The 15,533-nt window shown below is 40.5% G+C and overlaps 2 protein-coding genes across 6 annotated transcripts in view; one reads left to right on the top strand and one right to left on the bottom strand.

Annotated features, from left to right (window-relative positions):
* Positions 1-575: 575 nt before the first annotated feature.
* On the top strand, positions 576-5,422 carry LOC143347265 (protein obstructor-E). Of its 3 annotated transcripts, none has more exons than XM_076776321.1 (6): positions 576-699; positions 2,671-2,943; positions 3,789-3,983; positions 4,202-4,394; positions 4,651-4,704; positions 5,292-5,422. In XM_076776321.1, the coding sequence occupies exons 1-5, from the start codon at positions 639-641 to the stop codon at positions 4,700-4,702; spliced, it is 774 nt and encodes a 257-aa protein (XP_076632436.1). In that variant the 5' UTR covers positions 576-638; the 3' UTR covers positions 4,703-4,704; positions 5,292-5,422. The 3 variants fall into 3 exon arrangements, with proteins under 3 accessions (XP_076632436.1, XP_076632435.1, XP_076632434.1); XM_076776320.1 differs by lacking the exon at positions 5,292-5,422 and adding an exon at positions 4,770-4,923; XM_076776319.1 differs by lacking the exon at positions 5,292-5,422 and having other exon boundaries at positions 4,651-4,923.
* LOC143347262 (vasoactive intestinal polypeptide receptor 2) overlaps positions 5,151-15,533 on the bottom strand; it is a 38,023-nt gene continuing 27,640 nt past the window's right edge. The window contains exons 4-13 of one of the 3 annotated variants that reach the window (XM_076776314.1): positions 12,640-12,746; positions 12,270-12,428; positions 10,824-10,918; positions 10,213-10,544; positions 9,567-9,697; positions 9,372-9,457; positions 9,065-9,209; positions 8,730-8,994; positions 7,673-7,836; positions 5,151-7,181 (exon numbers count right to left, since the gene is read on the bottom strand). In XM_076776314.1, the coding sequence (XP_076632429.1) occupies positions 7,056-7,181; positions 7,673-7,836; positions 8,730-8,994; positions 9,065-9,209; positions 9,372-9,457; positions 9,567-9,697; positions 10,213-10,544; positions 10,824-10,918; positions 12,270-12,428; positions 12,640-12,746 (1,610 nt within the window). In that variant the 3' untranslated portion in view covers positions 5,151-7,055. Of the gene's footprint in view, positions 7,182-7,672; positions 7,837-8,729; positions 8,995-9,064; positions 9,210-9,371; positions 9,458-9,566; positions 9,698-10,212; positions 10,566-10,823; positions 10,919-12,269; positions 12,429-12,639; positions 12,747-15,533 lie in introns of those variants that run through there. The other 2 variants (XM_076776313.1, XM_076776315.1) reach the window with 2 other exon arrangements.

Here is a 15,533-nt window from a genome sequence, read left to right as displayed (position 1 = left end):
TGGTAGTATATAATAAATACAATTTAATCGACATATCAGTCTAATATTTCTAGGAATGTTTCAAAACTTGTTCAAATCGCAGTGTGAAAAATAGAAATATTCCATAATTAAGGGTATTTAATAATATATTAGAGATAGGGTTTACGTAGTTTATTCACAATTTTACAAGTTTCGTTCCCTGAAAGAAGTCGGAATTAAATTCAGAAGTACTCGCGGCCCAGGCATCGAAATCTCCAGTTTTCCACTTGGACGATTCCTGACGAGGCTTGGACTGATCGATAAAAACAGCTTAAATTCACCATTGATTGAAAATAACTAAAGAAATTGAATTATAGAAACTATAAAATTAATTTTACTCTGGAAAATGAAGGAAATTTTAACGAAGATTGAAGAATTAACGACGTGAGCCATGGAATGGCAAGAATTAAGTGAGTAAGAAAGAGAATCAAGATATCAATGGGTCCAAACACTCCCCTCTTTTTCGAAGAAGCAAAATCATCAGTGGAATCGTGCTCGAAGGAGCGGTGGTGGGTGGTCTCACCTCTCCTCGCGCCCGTTCGTAGATGATAAAAGCTCGCGAGGAAGAGAAGACGACACTTTAGTGCTGGTTTCGGGATCGGGACAGCAAGAGCTCGAAGATGACCTCAAAAACGATCGTTCGTCTGGTGATCGCCTGCGGCGTGATCGCGGTCGCAAACTGTGAGTAAATCCATGAATCTGCCGGTGATTGTATCTTCCAGAAAGAGAAACGCGACTTTGCGAAACCTTCGCCGGTGAAGATGGAATAACGAGTCAATTTATGTGCATTTCAAACAAATAAATTTCCGAGTGTCATCGATCCTTTTGATTTATTTTCGACGTCTCCCTTGATCATCTTCTCGCTGACTGACGTGTTTGGTTGAGTAGATAACAAGTTCCATGGGTCCTAAGGTTCACATCTAAACGTGTTCATGTTCGTTGCGCGTCTTTTAGCCATTGCAATGTTAGAATTGAGACTACAGCTCGTAAATAAATTCTGTTTGTTGTCGAAACGCGTACGAAAGATGTCTGGTTGCTCGTCATCGGAAGAAATAGAACGAAGTTTTTTGTGCGACAATTGTTGTCATCGTATGGACGTGACGCAGTAGCAGCGCCGATAATGCTGAATATTTCAATGGTGCAGGCTTTGTGCAACGCGTACTGAATTTTAACAAACCCTCCTATTTTCGTCTGTATGGATCGTGCCTTTTGTCGATCCAAGTGCCAATTTTGTAGCGTACCATGCTATTTGTTGCAATAAAAGTCTCGTCTCTCTGGCCATTCGAGTCGTACTTTGCGTCAAGTATTCACAGCATTACAATTAGCCATTGATCATCGAATCATAGAGCAAACTTCGTAGAGTTTTTCAGGGTGAGCCTTCCCATCCTTTAAATAATTTAGTTTCCAGACAAAGTATAGCAAAGATGGTCCTAGTTGTATAGTATCTGGCTACTGGTTGTGTCCGATTCGTCTTTCGTCCACGTTGATTTGCATTTTTTGAAGGACCAAGGTTCCCGCTGACGAATCGTCCGCGGCACAGGTGTATTTTGCGATTGGAAAACGTCCGTCGATTGCATAATGCAACACCTTGAAGACGAAACCGGTCCGTGGAGCGTCCGGACGCTCACGCTCACACCGAAAACCGCGGGAGAAAGTTCGGCGATGCGATTTGACCTCCGCGAAGGCGTCGCATTAGCATAGACGTCCTTACGAAACGCGTCTGGTCTTTGGGCCCGAATGGACGTCCGCGAAACGGTCCCCAGTTTCCGGAAGTCATGGATGCCTACGGGTCCCGAGATCGTCCGCCAGGTTTACGCAATCCGTTACAAAACAGACTTCCCTATCCGATGGTTCAAAGTTCCCCAATAACAGAGACAGACATTTGTTATAGTCGCCATATTTTTGGACGAAATTTGTGGGTACAATAGGACGAAATATGATTCTTGTTTAGAGCACAGACACGGTATATTTAAACGAACGAGCAATTTAATAAAAATAAATAAACGGTAATACAAAAATGATAATTCGTGATATACTCTCTTCTTAACTGTAACTTTCAACTCTAGATTGGACTCTTAAAAATGAAAAACTTGAAATTATGCAGAATAACGATAGACTTAAAATACACACTCCCACACATAAAATCAGCACTCACGAAACTTACACTTCGTAAATGCTCGTGTTTTAATACGAAGATAGAAATCTTTAATTTTAGTAAGCGTGATGAAGGACTGTTTATTAATGAATGGTGTCCCAAAACACAGATTTTTAATTAAAAATTGTAAATTTTTTATTGATTCATGAAGTATACACTATATCTCTATGGCTTTGCTAGCACATACGTACTCCTTTGTCGAAATATTCCATGACTGTTTTGCATAAATGTGACTGAATTTTGTTGATACATCGTTCAATTTTCTCCATTAAGGCGTGGGTGGTTGTGAACTTGTTGACGTGAACCTTAGATTTAAAAAGACGAGAAATTACACGACCAGGAAATGACACATTATTTTAAAAATATTACTCAACAATGAAGACGCGTTGTTCTTTCGTGTACCGCTCCATTTTTAATAACCTCGAACAAGTGGCACAAAATTCAAATCTTGCGTGAATTTTGGGACATTCTTTATCAATTTTCTGTTTCCGTTGCAGCCTTGAGTACCTATCAACGTTTCTCTGGATCAGGTCAGAGCAATCAATTAGACCAGAGTTCCTCGAGGAGGGAGCAAACCTCGCAGGTATCTTGTCCAGAGAAAAATGGACGGTTCCCAGTTCCTAGCCATTGCGACGCCTACATAGAATGCATCGACGGAATCCCTGAGGAGAAGTTCTGCCCCGAAGGTCTACTGTTCAATCCAGAAGCCAGGTTCAACTATCCTTGCGGCTATCCCATAGACGTTGACTGCACTGGCAGGCCATCTCGTCGTTAGTATCTTTCAATTATCTTCCCTTCTGTAACGCCTCAGCCTTTTTAACCTCTAACTAGGAATTTTCATTCTTCTGGTTTTTAGTGCTTCGTCGATTGAACGAAGCTGTACGCGTAAACCTGTACTCCGAAATATAGGCGGCGCAACGAGTGACAAAACATCGCGTACTAAATGAAAAAAATAAAAATGATTAAATAGGTCAAGCGGACCGCGTGTTTGACGTGACGGCTCTAGTAAGCTAGCTGTTTGTTCAACGTGTCTGCTTTAGACGTTTTATTTCATAATACTCCGCACTCAGAAATACGCAGTAATTGATTTCGAAGGGATAGCTATAATCGTTGATCTAGAACCATTGGTATTTTAACGAATAAATCAACGATTTTTATGAGCTGACAGATTTTTCGTAAACAAATTTGTTCACAAACAAAGAATTTTAACGATCTAAAGAATAGCTGCGTTAATAAATACGTCGAGAAAAGTAATTTATTGAACTCTGGAGAACATTCATCAGACCTCGTCAAGAATAGGTTGCGCAATCTGCGCCGTTACACAATCGATACCGATATCATCGTTTTTCATTGTAAAGCGCGATGGTGGTACAGTGGAATATGTAAATGAAATCGGTAATGAATTTATCGGTCATCCGATGGCGAATATTTAACGTGGAAATATTTGCTTCGTTTCCCAAGCACGGCATAATTTTTAAGCCCCAAATCCGGAACGAATTACGTAATTTACGGTTATGTTCTCCGAGTTTTATAATAGTTCTATAGAGTTCAATCTACAAGCTAATTTTGAAGACACGTATCATGATAATTCTTATTTTTCGTATGAAATCTTTAGAGCCAGCACAACCAACAGAAGACTGTCCCCATCAGTATGGCTACTTCAAGATCGGGGATAACCAACATTGCGGTCAGTTCATGAACTGCGCCGACGGAAGGGGTTACGTGTTCGACTGTCCAGAAGGGTTGGCTTTCAATTCTGAAAGTTACCGTTGCGATTGGCCAGATCAAGTTCCCGACTGCGACGCAGAAGGTAAAACTTTCCCCCGAAGTAACCCAAATTGTATTTCCACCGACAGCAGAAGTTTTTTTTACTTTCCCATCCGCGGGGGACGAATTTCTGTCGCCCCCTTCCCTTTGAAATATTTAATACAGGAGGGTGGAAATTACGTTTCTCGAGTGTGGGATGAAATTTGAGAAATTTGGGGAAGCCTCGATCGATCGAGTAACGTTCGACAATTTGCGTTGCAGCTTTCCTCGGCTTCCGGTGCCCGGAAGTGAGGGACACGTTCTTGAGCAGCCCCGAATTCTATCGCAGCTCGACCGATTGCCAGCATTATTACGTTTGCGTGAACGGCCGACCACGATTGCAAAATTGCGGCGAAGGAAACGCGTTCAACGATCTGATCCACGCATGCGACGCCGCAGAAAATGTCACTGGATGGTAAGAGGACTTCCCGAAATTTCCCAGGGGACCTAAACACAAATTATTTCTCGTCAGAGACAGAATATTTTCCTTTTCGACCGAATCTCTATTTCGATCTCCGATGAACCGTCTTTCTCAGAAAATTAAACAATTGTACGAAGTAGGAAGTAAAGTGTCGGGGATATTTTCTACAATTACGACGATAGTTCTCTAGAGATAAAAATGTTCTTCTCGTAGTTATCCAATCGTTAACATCGTATTTCGAACGTTTCAGCGAACCACCGGAAGCGTCCATCTTGAGTCAACGATCGAAGCCGCTGTTTTAAATGTAAGCTGTCCAAATACGATACACTCTGGAATTTCTGAGATCCCTAATCAAACGAATTAATTAAGATTTTCAGAAGTAGTTTATTCGTCTGCACAGTTCAATTAAAAAGAAAATCGTATAAAAATTAGCAGGGTCCCGGAGTCGAAGAAACAAACGGTGAAATTGTACAATCCTAAACGATAAAATAAAATGGTGCGTCGATTGTTAAGTATTTATGAATTTGTCGCGTCGATGACTGTATCATTTTATTATTATTGCTCGGCAATTTATTCTGCAAACGAAGAAAACCATGATGCCATAGATAACAATGTATATACTTACTTTTAAGTAGATCTATTGTAATAATGATGCACTTATAGTTAGTACAAACATGTAAAACGATTAGGTACGTAAATAAATGGATTGGAAAAATGTGAAGGTTTCGGCGTAAAAGTTAAGACGACAGGTTTTTAAAATTATTTTCTCTTTATATTATTCGTTTCGTACACGTGATTCTGTATTAATAATCGAACTTTACATCAAATATTTGTTCACACATAATTTTCTCCGACAAACACACTTAATTGCTAAAATTGTTATTTTCACAGGTCAAAGCGCCGTGCCCCTAATCGAACTGACGATGAGCAATTCTTTGAGCGGAATTCGGTTTTACGTGACGAACTCAGAGGTGAAATTAATATTGGGGCAGGCTGTTCATAATTAAAAATTCGAACGGTCGAACAGTAGTTTTGCACGTTGCAAAATATCGTGGAAATAATAATTAAACAAAAGTATAATTTAATTAAAATTACGTCGTATCGAATAAAATATTTAATAAAATTATATCAAAATTACGAGGACAATATTTCAGTACGGTTTTCTAAATTGATCTTTAAAGAATCAATCATTTACCTTGTTCGATGATCTGTAGAATGGTAAATTGCAAGGCACGAAATTAAAATTGCAAAGTTCAGAATAATTGCAATGAGAATTGCAAATTAGTGTGTTCCGCCTTCACAACGATGATATGTTTAAGTACTCTTGAATAATTGTTCCGCTAAATTAACCGTTCGTTAGCAACGATGAAAATACACAATATAAATTACGAACGAACGAAGAAACTTGTCGACAAGGAATATATTACAACTTCTCCACCGAATGGAAATCAATTCGTAAGTTTGTATAATGTTGGATCACGATATAATTGACGACAAAGTATTTTGTGGATTACGGTCGATGAAAAATCTCCACGCGCGATCGACGAGATCGGAACAGAAAAGTTCGTGTTCCTTCATTGATAACCTTGGAGGGAAAGGCTATTGAAAATTTTAATTAACAATTATTTCATTTCGAATCGGGGTAAAACATTGTTCACAAAACGACGCGCGAAACTGAAATGTCAGAACAATTATTAAATATCAAATCGTGGCCGAATGTTCACAAAAACGTCTCGTCGTAATTTGTTTACATCGTACCACTGCTTCGGTAATAAAAATATTAAACATTTTTATAACTAGTGATGACTGAAAAAAGTATTATTTAAATTTTCCTCCAAAGCAACTGAATGTTATTAAAATAATAACGTGTTCTATATCGACGATGATTTACGCGAATGGATGATCGATAATACATTGATAACCGATTGATAACAACACGTTTGGATGCTCGTGGAAAATTTTCAATCGAAGCATTCACGCGATGCAAGGTTGCACCTCGTTTCATTGCACTCGTCTCAGTCTCGACACTTAGTCTGCACACACACACACGTACACATATAACTATAATAGAAACATCCATCTGTTTGTAATTTACAAGGAGTGTACAGCTTACACGACACAATTAATTAATTATTCGTACAAAGGAGATGAACGACGCACGGCAATACCTATTTAATGCGGACTAATTAGTATCAGACGTTTAATTTCTGACAATGCGGTCTGGATTATCCGAATAGAAGGCAAAGGGAACTGCGCCCAGTCGATCGGGACATTCGTTAAATTAATCGAGTGTTCTACTGTGACCCATTGTTGTTAAACTGCACAATGCATACGTTTCTCTTCACCCTCCATAACCTTTTGAAAATACATTTTAATGTAACAGACGTGAGAAAAATTTGAATCTCGAACCCATTTTTTTTTTAAGAAAGAGTTCACGATTTTGAATCCACAATAAGTACGTAATCTTAAAATTATAAAGGGTTCCAGAGGGTGAATAATAGTAAAAACGAAAAATACCGATCGTAGTTCCGCGATAGTTTGTGTAAATTGTTGGTCGCGGCGAATGGATCGCCGCAGTCTTAAAAATAATTAAATGGCGCCCCGTCTTTGGTGTGCAATGATTGTACTAGAGGTTTGTGGATAGTTTACGATGTCTCACGGTGGACCATGATTCAAATTTTGCAATTCGTATGCAAGGTGACAGCACTCGGAATCGCTCCAACGATGATGTTCGCGGACTCTGTCCACGTTTACTGCTGTGCATGGCGTCGCTTCTGAAACCTGGATCAATAACAAAGAACTCCCCTTAAATTATACTAAATTATTTAATTCGCTTAACGGTGACGTTAAAATAATTAAAAAGGTCATCGACGAAAAAGGGAACGTCACGTGAAAAAGGGAAAGTTCTCGTTGTTATGGTAATTACGGTTAAATGTTTGTATTTAATAAGCTGGAAGGCAAGCAAGTTGCAAAATATGTACCATCGTAATAAATAGGAACTACTTGTTTTCAATAATGCGAGCAAAAATGTCAAAGCTTTCTTACTTGTACGCTATAATGAACATCGATGCTTCAAGTCGCCGTTACATGGGCGCTATTATTAGACTTTAATAATATCCGTTATATGCGATTAAGTAAAAATTTCTAGGAAAATTACTAAAAAATTATAAATTGAAATATTAAAGTTCTGATGAATATTCAACGCTATTTTCCCCCTAGGTGCATCAATTGTGAACGGAAGGAGTTGGATGGAAATTAGCAGATGTACTCACATTGGAGCAGAACGAAAGTAACGACTGATCCGTGTACTTGCTGTAAAGAGGTGATGTATGACTTGTCCGTTGACTTTGATTACCCGGAAGTGCGCTTTGTCCGTTTCCTGTGATTTCCAGGTACCCTCTGCTGCTCGCTAGACTACCTCCTCGCGTGCCAATATCTGGAAAATTCCATCGTCGACCCTTAATCTGTGCTTCCGTTTTTCTTTCGATCGATCGCCGGAAATCGGAGACAAAAATTGAAATTGGAGAAAAGAACGACGAAAGAAACGGTATGGTATTAAACATTCTGCTTAATTTTATCGATAATACCTTCACTTGTGTAAAAATTTAACTTATTTTGCCCAAATTTTGATTTTAATCCTCATTGACACGTATAAGTTCAAACACGCGAATGTCTCGAAATTATTTTTAGCGATTTTCCTTGGTAATTTCTGATTGCAGAAATGTTCTGTCAGGAGCATCGGAATGACTACGTAAATTCCCAGCGACTTTTACATATCATCTAGCTGTTCCACCCGCGGTCCTAGAAATTTCAAAAGCGCGAAGACAAATAGGCCGCGATCGATCTTGAGGGGGGTAGTAATTCTACAGAGCGTCGACGCGATCGTAACATTGACGGGACACAGGTGGATCAGCGTAACGTGCAAGCTTGAAAATCTCTATCGTCCGTCACGATCGCAATTTGACTCTCGCGTGTGGATTTCCTGGCTGGAAAAATGTCGGGAAGCGCAAGGAAAAATAGTCGTGCTATTCCTTGCGACAGCTCCATGGAACCGCATGACAAAGAGGATTGAAAACTCCGAGAGGAATAAATGCAAAGCTTTAAAGGAAACCTATTCAACGAATGAAATTTTACTATACCGTGTATCGATGAAAATCGACCTTTCTGTTAACACATGGTCGACTCATAACCTTCGCGAGATAGACCTCGATCTCTGTTTGCAAATCAACTGCCGCGTCGAGTGCACACGAATAACCGGCAACAAAGCATGCACAGTTGCTTGGACGAGATACAGAGAACAGAGGATTTCGTAGGATAGAGAGAAGACACCTTGTGTACTCGCCATCGAGTGAGTAGAACGCCGAGCATCCCTGTCGCGCAGAGAACAGATCCACGGATTCTTCCACCAGGGTGGCCTCTTCGAACGCCTGCCAAGCTTCGATGCGTTGCAGCTGCACGTGCTACCGGAATGCGTCGACGGTCTGGAGATCCACCTGACGCTCAGACGAGGGACTCTTCGACTTCTGACCGCTCTGGACACCTCTGTCCGCACCTCTCCGTTAAGAAAACAGTACAAAACGGCCACGAAGAAACCCTAGCGTACACAGAAAAGGATAAACGTAACGCCTAAGACCAGTGTTAGGGCAGTAGTTTGAATCGAGTACCTGAAAGGATGCGAAGAATTGGTCGCAGAAGAGCCACACGAGCTCCACAGTCTCGTTCACACCGATGCTGTAAGACATGCCCAGGAAAACGGTGTAGTGGACCCCGAAAAGCGGCACCAAGACAAGGGTGCTCTTCGCCCACCTCCTGCAAACGCGTCAAGGGTTCATCGTGGGCGAATCATGCCAGTCGAACGGTATCGTCGTTCGCTGGTACGCTACAGTTCCCAGGGCTTATCGAAGTTTGGACAATACGCGCGGCAGAGGAGTAATTAGCACGAAATTCCGTGATATCGGAACCGAAACTTACTTGTATCTTTGCGTCTCCTCGGAAACCGTCGACTTCAGCTTCGATAGAAGCACCCTGACTATGTTCACGAACAACACGAAGTTAATCTGTGGAATTCAAAGTGAAACAGAAACGGATAAAGTATAATCTCCGTAGACGAAGGACGGATCCGCGGGAATATCTCGGCGATTGTAAATACGCGACTGAGAATCTCACCAGAATAGACAGCATGGTAGGCACTCGAATAATAAGGAACAGATAAGGATTCTCGTGAGTGGTCCAGCAATACTTGTCCTCGAGGATTACTCTGACGACGATCCAGCAGGACACGAATATAGCCGGCAAGCCTGCGAATCAGAAACATCGGAACTCCGTAAACTAAGCCTGTCTACTCGAAACTTTATCTAACGCGCAACGGTTTTAACTACGATGCTTTTCAATGAAACAAACTCCAAGTTCTCAACGAGCTTAACGAGACTACGAGCTCGTTCGAACGATAGAGCAAGTGATTTCAGAAGGCTAAATTCCCGGCAGCTATTTATTCGAATACCAACAATGCAACGCCCACGCGTTCCTCGAGATAATATTCCTCATTGCAAACGCTGAGGGTAAAATTACCCCCAGGCTCGATAAAGATGCGCAAAACATAAATTACGGAAGATTTTTCCTCTGCAGTTCGTTCTTCGACGCAATAAAAAATCGTGCTTTGATGCTTTTATTAGTCAAGAACTGCAGTTGACAGAGTTTGAAGATAATTGAGTTGGATGCCCTAGTTTCTGTTCCACTGTTGGGCACGTGAACTGAGAAACCTTTGATTTTAATTTGGAAATGGGGTTATTTTGAAACCGTAGAGTGGACTCACCCCATCCGAGGCAGACGTAACCGGCGATGCTGGAGTTCCCGTCGGCGAAGAGCGCGAGGAAGACCAAATTGTGCAAGTAGAGGCCCTCCATCAGTATCCAGAAGTAGTTTGCAAGAATGAAATACTGCCACATGCTGGTGAACGCCTTGCACAGCCAGCTGCTCTCCTCCTCGTCGACCAGCCAATAGTATTTCCCGTGTTTGATCATCACGTCCGAGGCAAGGCCGATCCCGGAGACGAAGAGGAAGTCCTTCATAAGGGCCATGAACGCTCTCAGCATGAACGAGGCGAACAGATGCATGTGGAGCATGTTTCGCGGGCATCTTAATTTCCTACGTCCAATTCGGGACAAACTTGGAGTAGTGATCCGAGGTTTCGTCGATTAGAGACATCGATGAACATTTGTCGTGGCGAGAACGGGTGAAACGACAAAGGACACACACACAGACTTCTTTGAAAAGATTGTCGCTGGGCGGGAAGACGAATTGTTTAAGTGGATCGATTAATACGGTATTTTTTTTTCTACTGAAAAATTATCATCGGGACGGAAAGCGAACCGGGAAAACTCGAAACAAGAGACTTGAAAATCCCGGTATTAAGGTGATACTTACTTGATCACGGCCAGAATGAAAAACGCCACCACCAGGGTGAAAAATGAAACGGTGTAGCCAACTTTCGAAATTGTCTTCACTATCGGGATGAATTTCTGCAACACAATTTTGGACAATCAGATTCTTTATCGGCGACCGTAAAGGTCAATTGGGCACGAATTTAATTGCTTCGTAAAAGAGGTAACAAGGGGGGATTGAAAACTCGTAACGTCATCAGTGAAGTTTCAATGTCGAGGTAAACAAGAGACGAGTTACATGCTTGGAAACATTTCGAGAAAGCTCTTTTCGACGTTTGCTGTTATTCTGTTATTTTCAACGTTTGCACGCTTCTCGACAGGTTAAAAGGTCCGTAACACTTTGAATCTGTTACGGACGAGAGTGAACGACGATGATGGGAACGGCAGGAAGATAAACAACGAGCAAATAATAGAGAACACGAGACCTATGCCTAATCGTCGCTAGAAGGCACTTGTCTTCCTCTTACAAACGTTTGACGTCATTGCTATAATCCCCATCGATTTCCACCGCCTGCAAGAGTTCTAGTCCCCTTGGGTTGTTGTTGCCCTTTTCATAATAATATGTACGCTCCACTGAATCGCTTATTCCGTATAATATTAAATCATTTTGGCGATTTGTTAATTCTATGCAATCTACAGCCTCTTCGCCTTCAGGGTTACATTTTGGTGATGAACTTCTGACTGACGATTTTGCTGAATTTTTCGAAACGGTCTATATTAAGGATGGCCAGCCATTGCGTGAGTATAATTTCAATTACTTGCAAACCTTGGACTTTTCGAAAGTCTCCGTAAGTATCAGTGACCTCTTGCACAGTATTAAAACCCTGGTATTCACCCTTCTTTCACTGTTTCTAGGATTCTTTGGATGATATTCAATAAATCCCTCTCCTCTGGTATTTTTCCTCAATCTTGGAAGCTATGTCTAGTCAGACCGATCCCTAAAACCTCTGACCCAACCTTAATACAACATTACAGGCCGATATGCATTCAAAATGTCATGTAATAATGTCTTTAATAATCAAAACTCGACATCCAATTTTCGGTTCTCAATATCTAGTACCCAATAGTCAGTAAGTATTTATAATCCAATGCTTAATTCAATACGCAATATCCAGTAGTGAATATTGAACCTCAAATCCCCAAAGCTTGATGAACAATAACCATTATCCAATACTAATTACTCAATATTCAGTACCAAATGCCTAGTTCCTCATAATTCAGTGTCCAATACTCAACTGTAAAGAAGTTTCTATAGGAAGATTCTGTTACACTTTATTAATTAAACTGCTAATAATGCAGAATTAAATGCGTTCAATCTCGATTGTTTATCCAAGCCGCGGAATCCAATGGTTTAAGTACGTTGTCCATTTGTTCCCGAACAAATAGCTTTGGACGTAAATCTCGTCCAGTTATTTGAGCAAGCATTTACCTTAATCAGCGTGTCGTTGTGTTCCTGGCCACCGGACAGGTCTATCACAATAGTTACTAATGGATTTCTGTAACATTGGCTGTAGTTGCTCCAGGTGCTGTTGGTATCATTGTTCCAAAACCAATGACCGTCAGGCATGCACTGTTTCGATGCGTTTGCCTGTGCAATGCGATGTGGTTAGCGAGTAATCATATAAAGTACGATTAAATCATGTTTTAAAGGGGTTGCAAGAAGACTTGTACTATATTTTTTACGAAAATCGAAGGACCTTCGTTTAAAAAATTACTCATCTACTAGAGTAGGATGCAGGAGCTTACAAGTTAATGACGATTTATTTATTTTCTATCATTTTTAAAATTTTAGTGGTTACCTGGACATCGAATCCAGCTATGTAGGGCGGGCAGGATGAAACGGCGAGTTCTCCAGGCGGTGTCGATGGCCAGCATAGTATTTTATCCCAAACTTTCGGGCACCAACCTGTTTCGCAAAAGTTTACCTGTGTTTACAATCACGTTCTTCCAGAATCTTTTCCAGCAACGAAGTCATTGGGATTTATTTAACGAAAATTCTTTCGTTTCTTTTTCTCGGGTTTGATCAACGACCCAGTTTACGCGTCTGTCGCGAAGATCGAGAGTCGAGCCAAGATAATTTCACGTGGGAACCGGAAATACTCCGCACGTGCCGGAAGGTTCGAAACCCTGTAGCGATATCGGAAGAACGTAGTATCGTTTTTCTGTCCGCGGAAAAGGTCGGCGACGTGACTGTGGCCTTTTTGATTTCGCGGTGAAAGTCTCGAGAAAGCCATTTTCAACCGACGAAACGAAGCGCGCGACGCGAATTTTTATCGCGAAATCCCGGAAATACCGCTGGGGAACCAATTTCCTCCAAAACGAAACTGTGCTTCCGAAATTCTTAAACTTTATTGTCGTTAAACGGTATATTTTCGAAACGTAATTAGTATCGTGGGATATCTTAAGAACTTTGTTTTACTAATAATGAATTTCTTATTTGGAACGTAGTTTCAAAATGAATTCCATTCGTCGGTGGAATTCTTTGACCGTTCAACCCAAATGTATTCGAAAAGCATTGCAATTTCGAACAAAACAATTAATTTAAATGTCAAAAACCGTCAAAGAATATGTCCCTTTCACGATTGTTTCCGTTTGAAGAAACAGAATGATACATTAAGCGAATACGGGAAATACTTTAGCGTAGCGATCTATTTTAAAGTTAAAAACTCTTTCACCAGACTGGATGAATGGTCTGGAGCATTGTTATGGTGCAAACTCCGTGCGGAAGCAATTTCTGATTGGATCCGTCTGGCACGGCTGCGAAGCGTTTTCGAAACTTGGATGTAAAATCGTCGATTGACGTTTTCATTAGGTGGTAGAAATTCTTTGTAGACGATTCCCTTTTGATCGAAAAAATAAATCAACGTGCCTGTTGCGTTTGACTTTAACATTCTTGCTTTTTCTGATACGAGCCAGGAAAGTTTCTTCCATCGATGACATACTTCCCTGATCTTTTCGCATATTTCTCGCCACAATTTTAGAAAAAAATATCAGAGAAATCCAAAAATAAAGAGTATATTACAGACATATGATATTAAAGAATTTTTTATGCCGAATCGATGAGACGAATTATTCTTTGAACGAATAAATCTTTTTTCCAAATATGTTTACTCGTCCACGCAGAGTCGCGGATATGCGTGCCCGAACAATAATTTTCACAGAGGAAAACCGTAACTAAAAATGAAACTAATTATTATAATGGAGAGCGCGGATGGAGTTTCATTAAACGAAGTGAATTTCTAGTAGGCGTTAACCCCGTTACTTTTTAACAGAGGGTCGGAAAGTAGTGGTTAATAGACCTTCGTGGGATCGATTTTTCATTAAGCGATTAGTGTCGAAATATGTGCCCTGTCATTCGATACAACGTAATTTAATTGCCGTTCAAGGTCTTCTGCTTCTTTGTTTCCGCTTATTGCTTCCTATCTTCTCCACCCCCCTTAATGAAAGTTGGATTAATCGAAGACGGCCGATGATCGAGCGATTTCTTCTATTAATAAACTCGCGACTTCCTTAACGCGTTGCCTGTCATTATGGTCACTGGTGGACCAAAGAGCTTACAACCCTACTGCTTATAAATTTTTAAATAATTCCAACGTTAATAGAAAACTCGATACAATTACAAATCCATCATCAACCGAATATTTCTGTTTTTTTCTTTCTATCGTCTCTGAATGTTTTTACCAGGTGAAATGTATTTCAGTAGATGGCGTAGAATATTGTTCACGGATCACAGTTGCAAATGTGTAATCGTTAATTTCTGCTTCAGTGGAGCACTCTGTTACGTAAGAGTATTTTATTTCGTTGGGTTTCCATTTTCCACGCGAATTTCCTACAGAAGTGCAATATCCCCGTCATAATTACCGTGGGTCGAACTGCGTTAACGTCAAAGCGATCGTCCTGAAATTTGGAATATGCCGCGAGTTGCGGACCAAAGTTACAGGAATAGGAATCCATTAGTGCTCGACTGTATGCGTGCCGAGAATTCTCGTTTAAATATTTGCTTATGCATTCGTGAGGTCACTTTGCGTGAATGCCTCTGTCTCTGCAACCTATCATATTTCGAGACAGCACAGATGAAATTTCCCGCATCCAGCCGGCCACGTTCAACGGCAATTAACTATTAGATCCATCAAAAAGTACCTTAGACCCCTCCTAACTGGTCGTTACATTAACCGACAGTTTCTAACTTTGTCGCCAACATAATCTATCAACCAATTTCGTATCAATTTATCATTCCTTTAAAGTGGACGTTCATTCATCGCCTTTTACATTACGAAAACATTTCATTTAAAATTTTCTTTCTTTTAAATTTATGAGATCTAAAAACAGGTGCTATCTACAAACGATTTTTTTTTTAAAAATGAAGTTTTTTAGAAATATTATATCTATACGCTAGAAGTCTATTCATATTACATATATGTATAGTTTCAGGTTTGTTGAGTGTAAGATTTTATTGGAAAGTAGAAAGTCGTGTATTTTGATTTAATTTCAGTGGAAACGGGCACTCCGAATCGAGTGGGCTGGGCACTTGCGAAAGGTAAACCTCATTTTGGCATCTATAATAACATAAGCCAGCACTTTGAGAGTATACTGATAAATCTATCGAACCAATAACTACAGATCTCGCCGATCACGGTTTACTACGACATTACATTAGTGGATTAAATTCAAGTGATAGTCAGCACGCGACGAT

The sequence above is a fragment of the Colletes latitarsis genome, chromosome 10 (assembly GCF_051014445.1).
Source record: "Colletes latitarsis isolate SP2378_abdomen chromosome 10, iyColLati1, whole genome shotgun sequence".
NCBI classification, from domain to species: domain Eukaryota; kingdom Metazoa; phylum Arthropoda; class Insecta; order Hymenoptera; family Colletidae; genus Colletes; species Colletes latitarsis.
The sequence above is the reverse complement of the archived record's forward strand: the minus strand, read 5'-3'. Positions and strand labels throughout refer to the sequence as shown.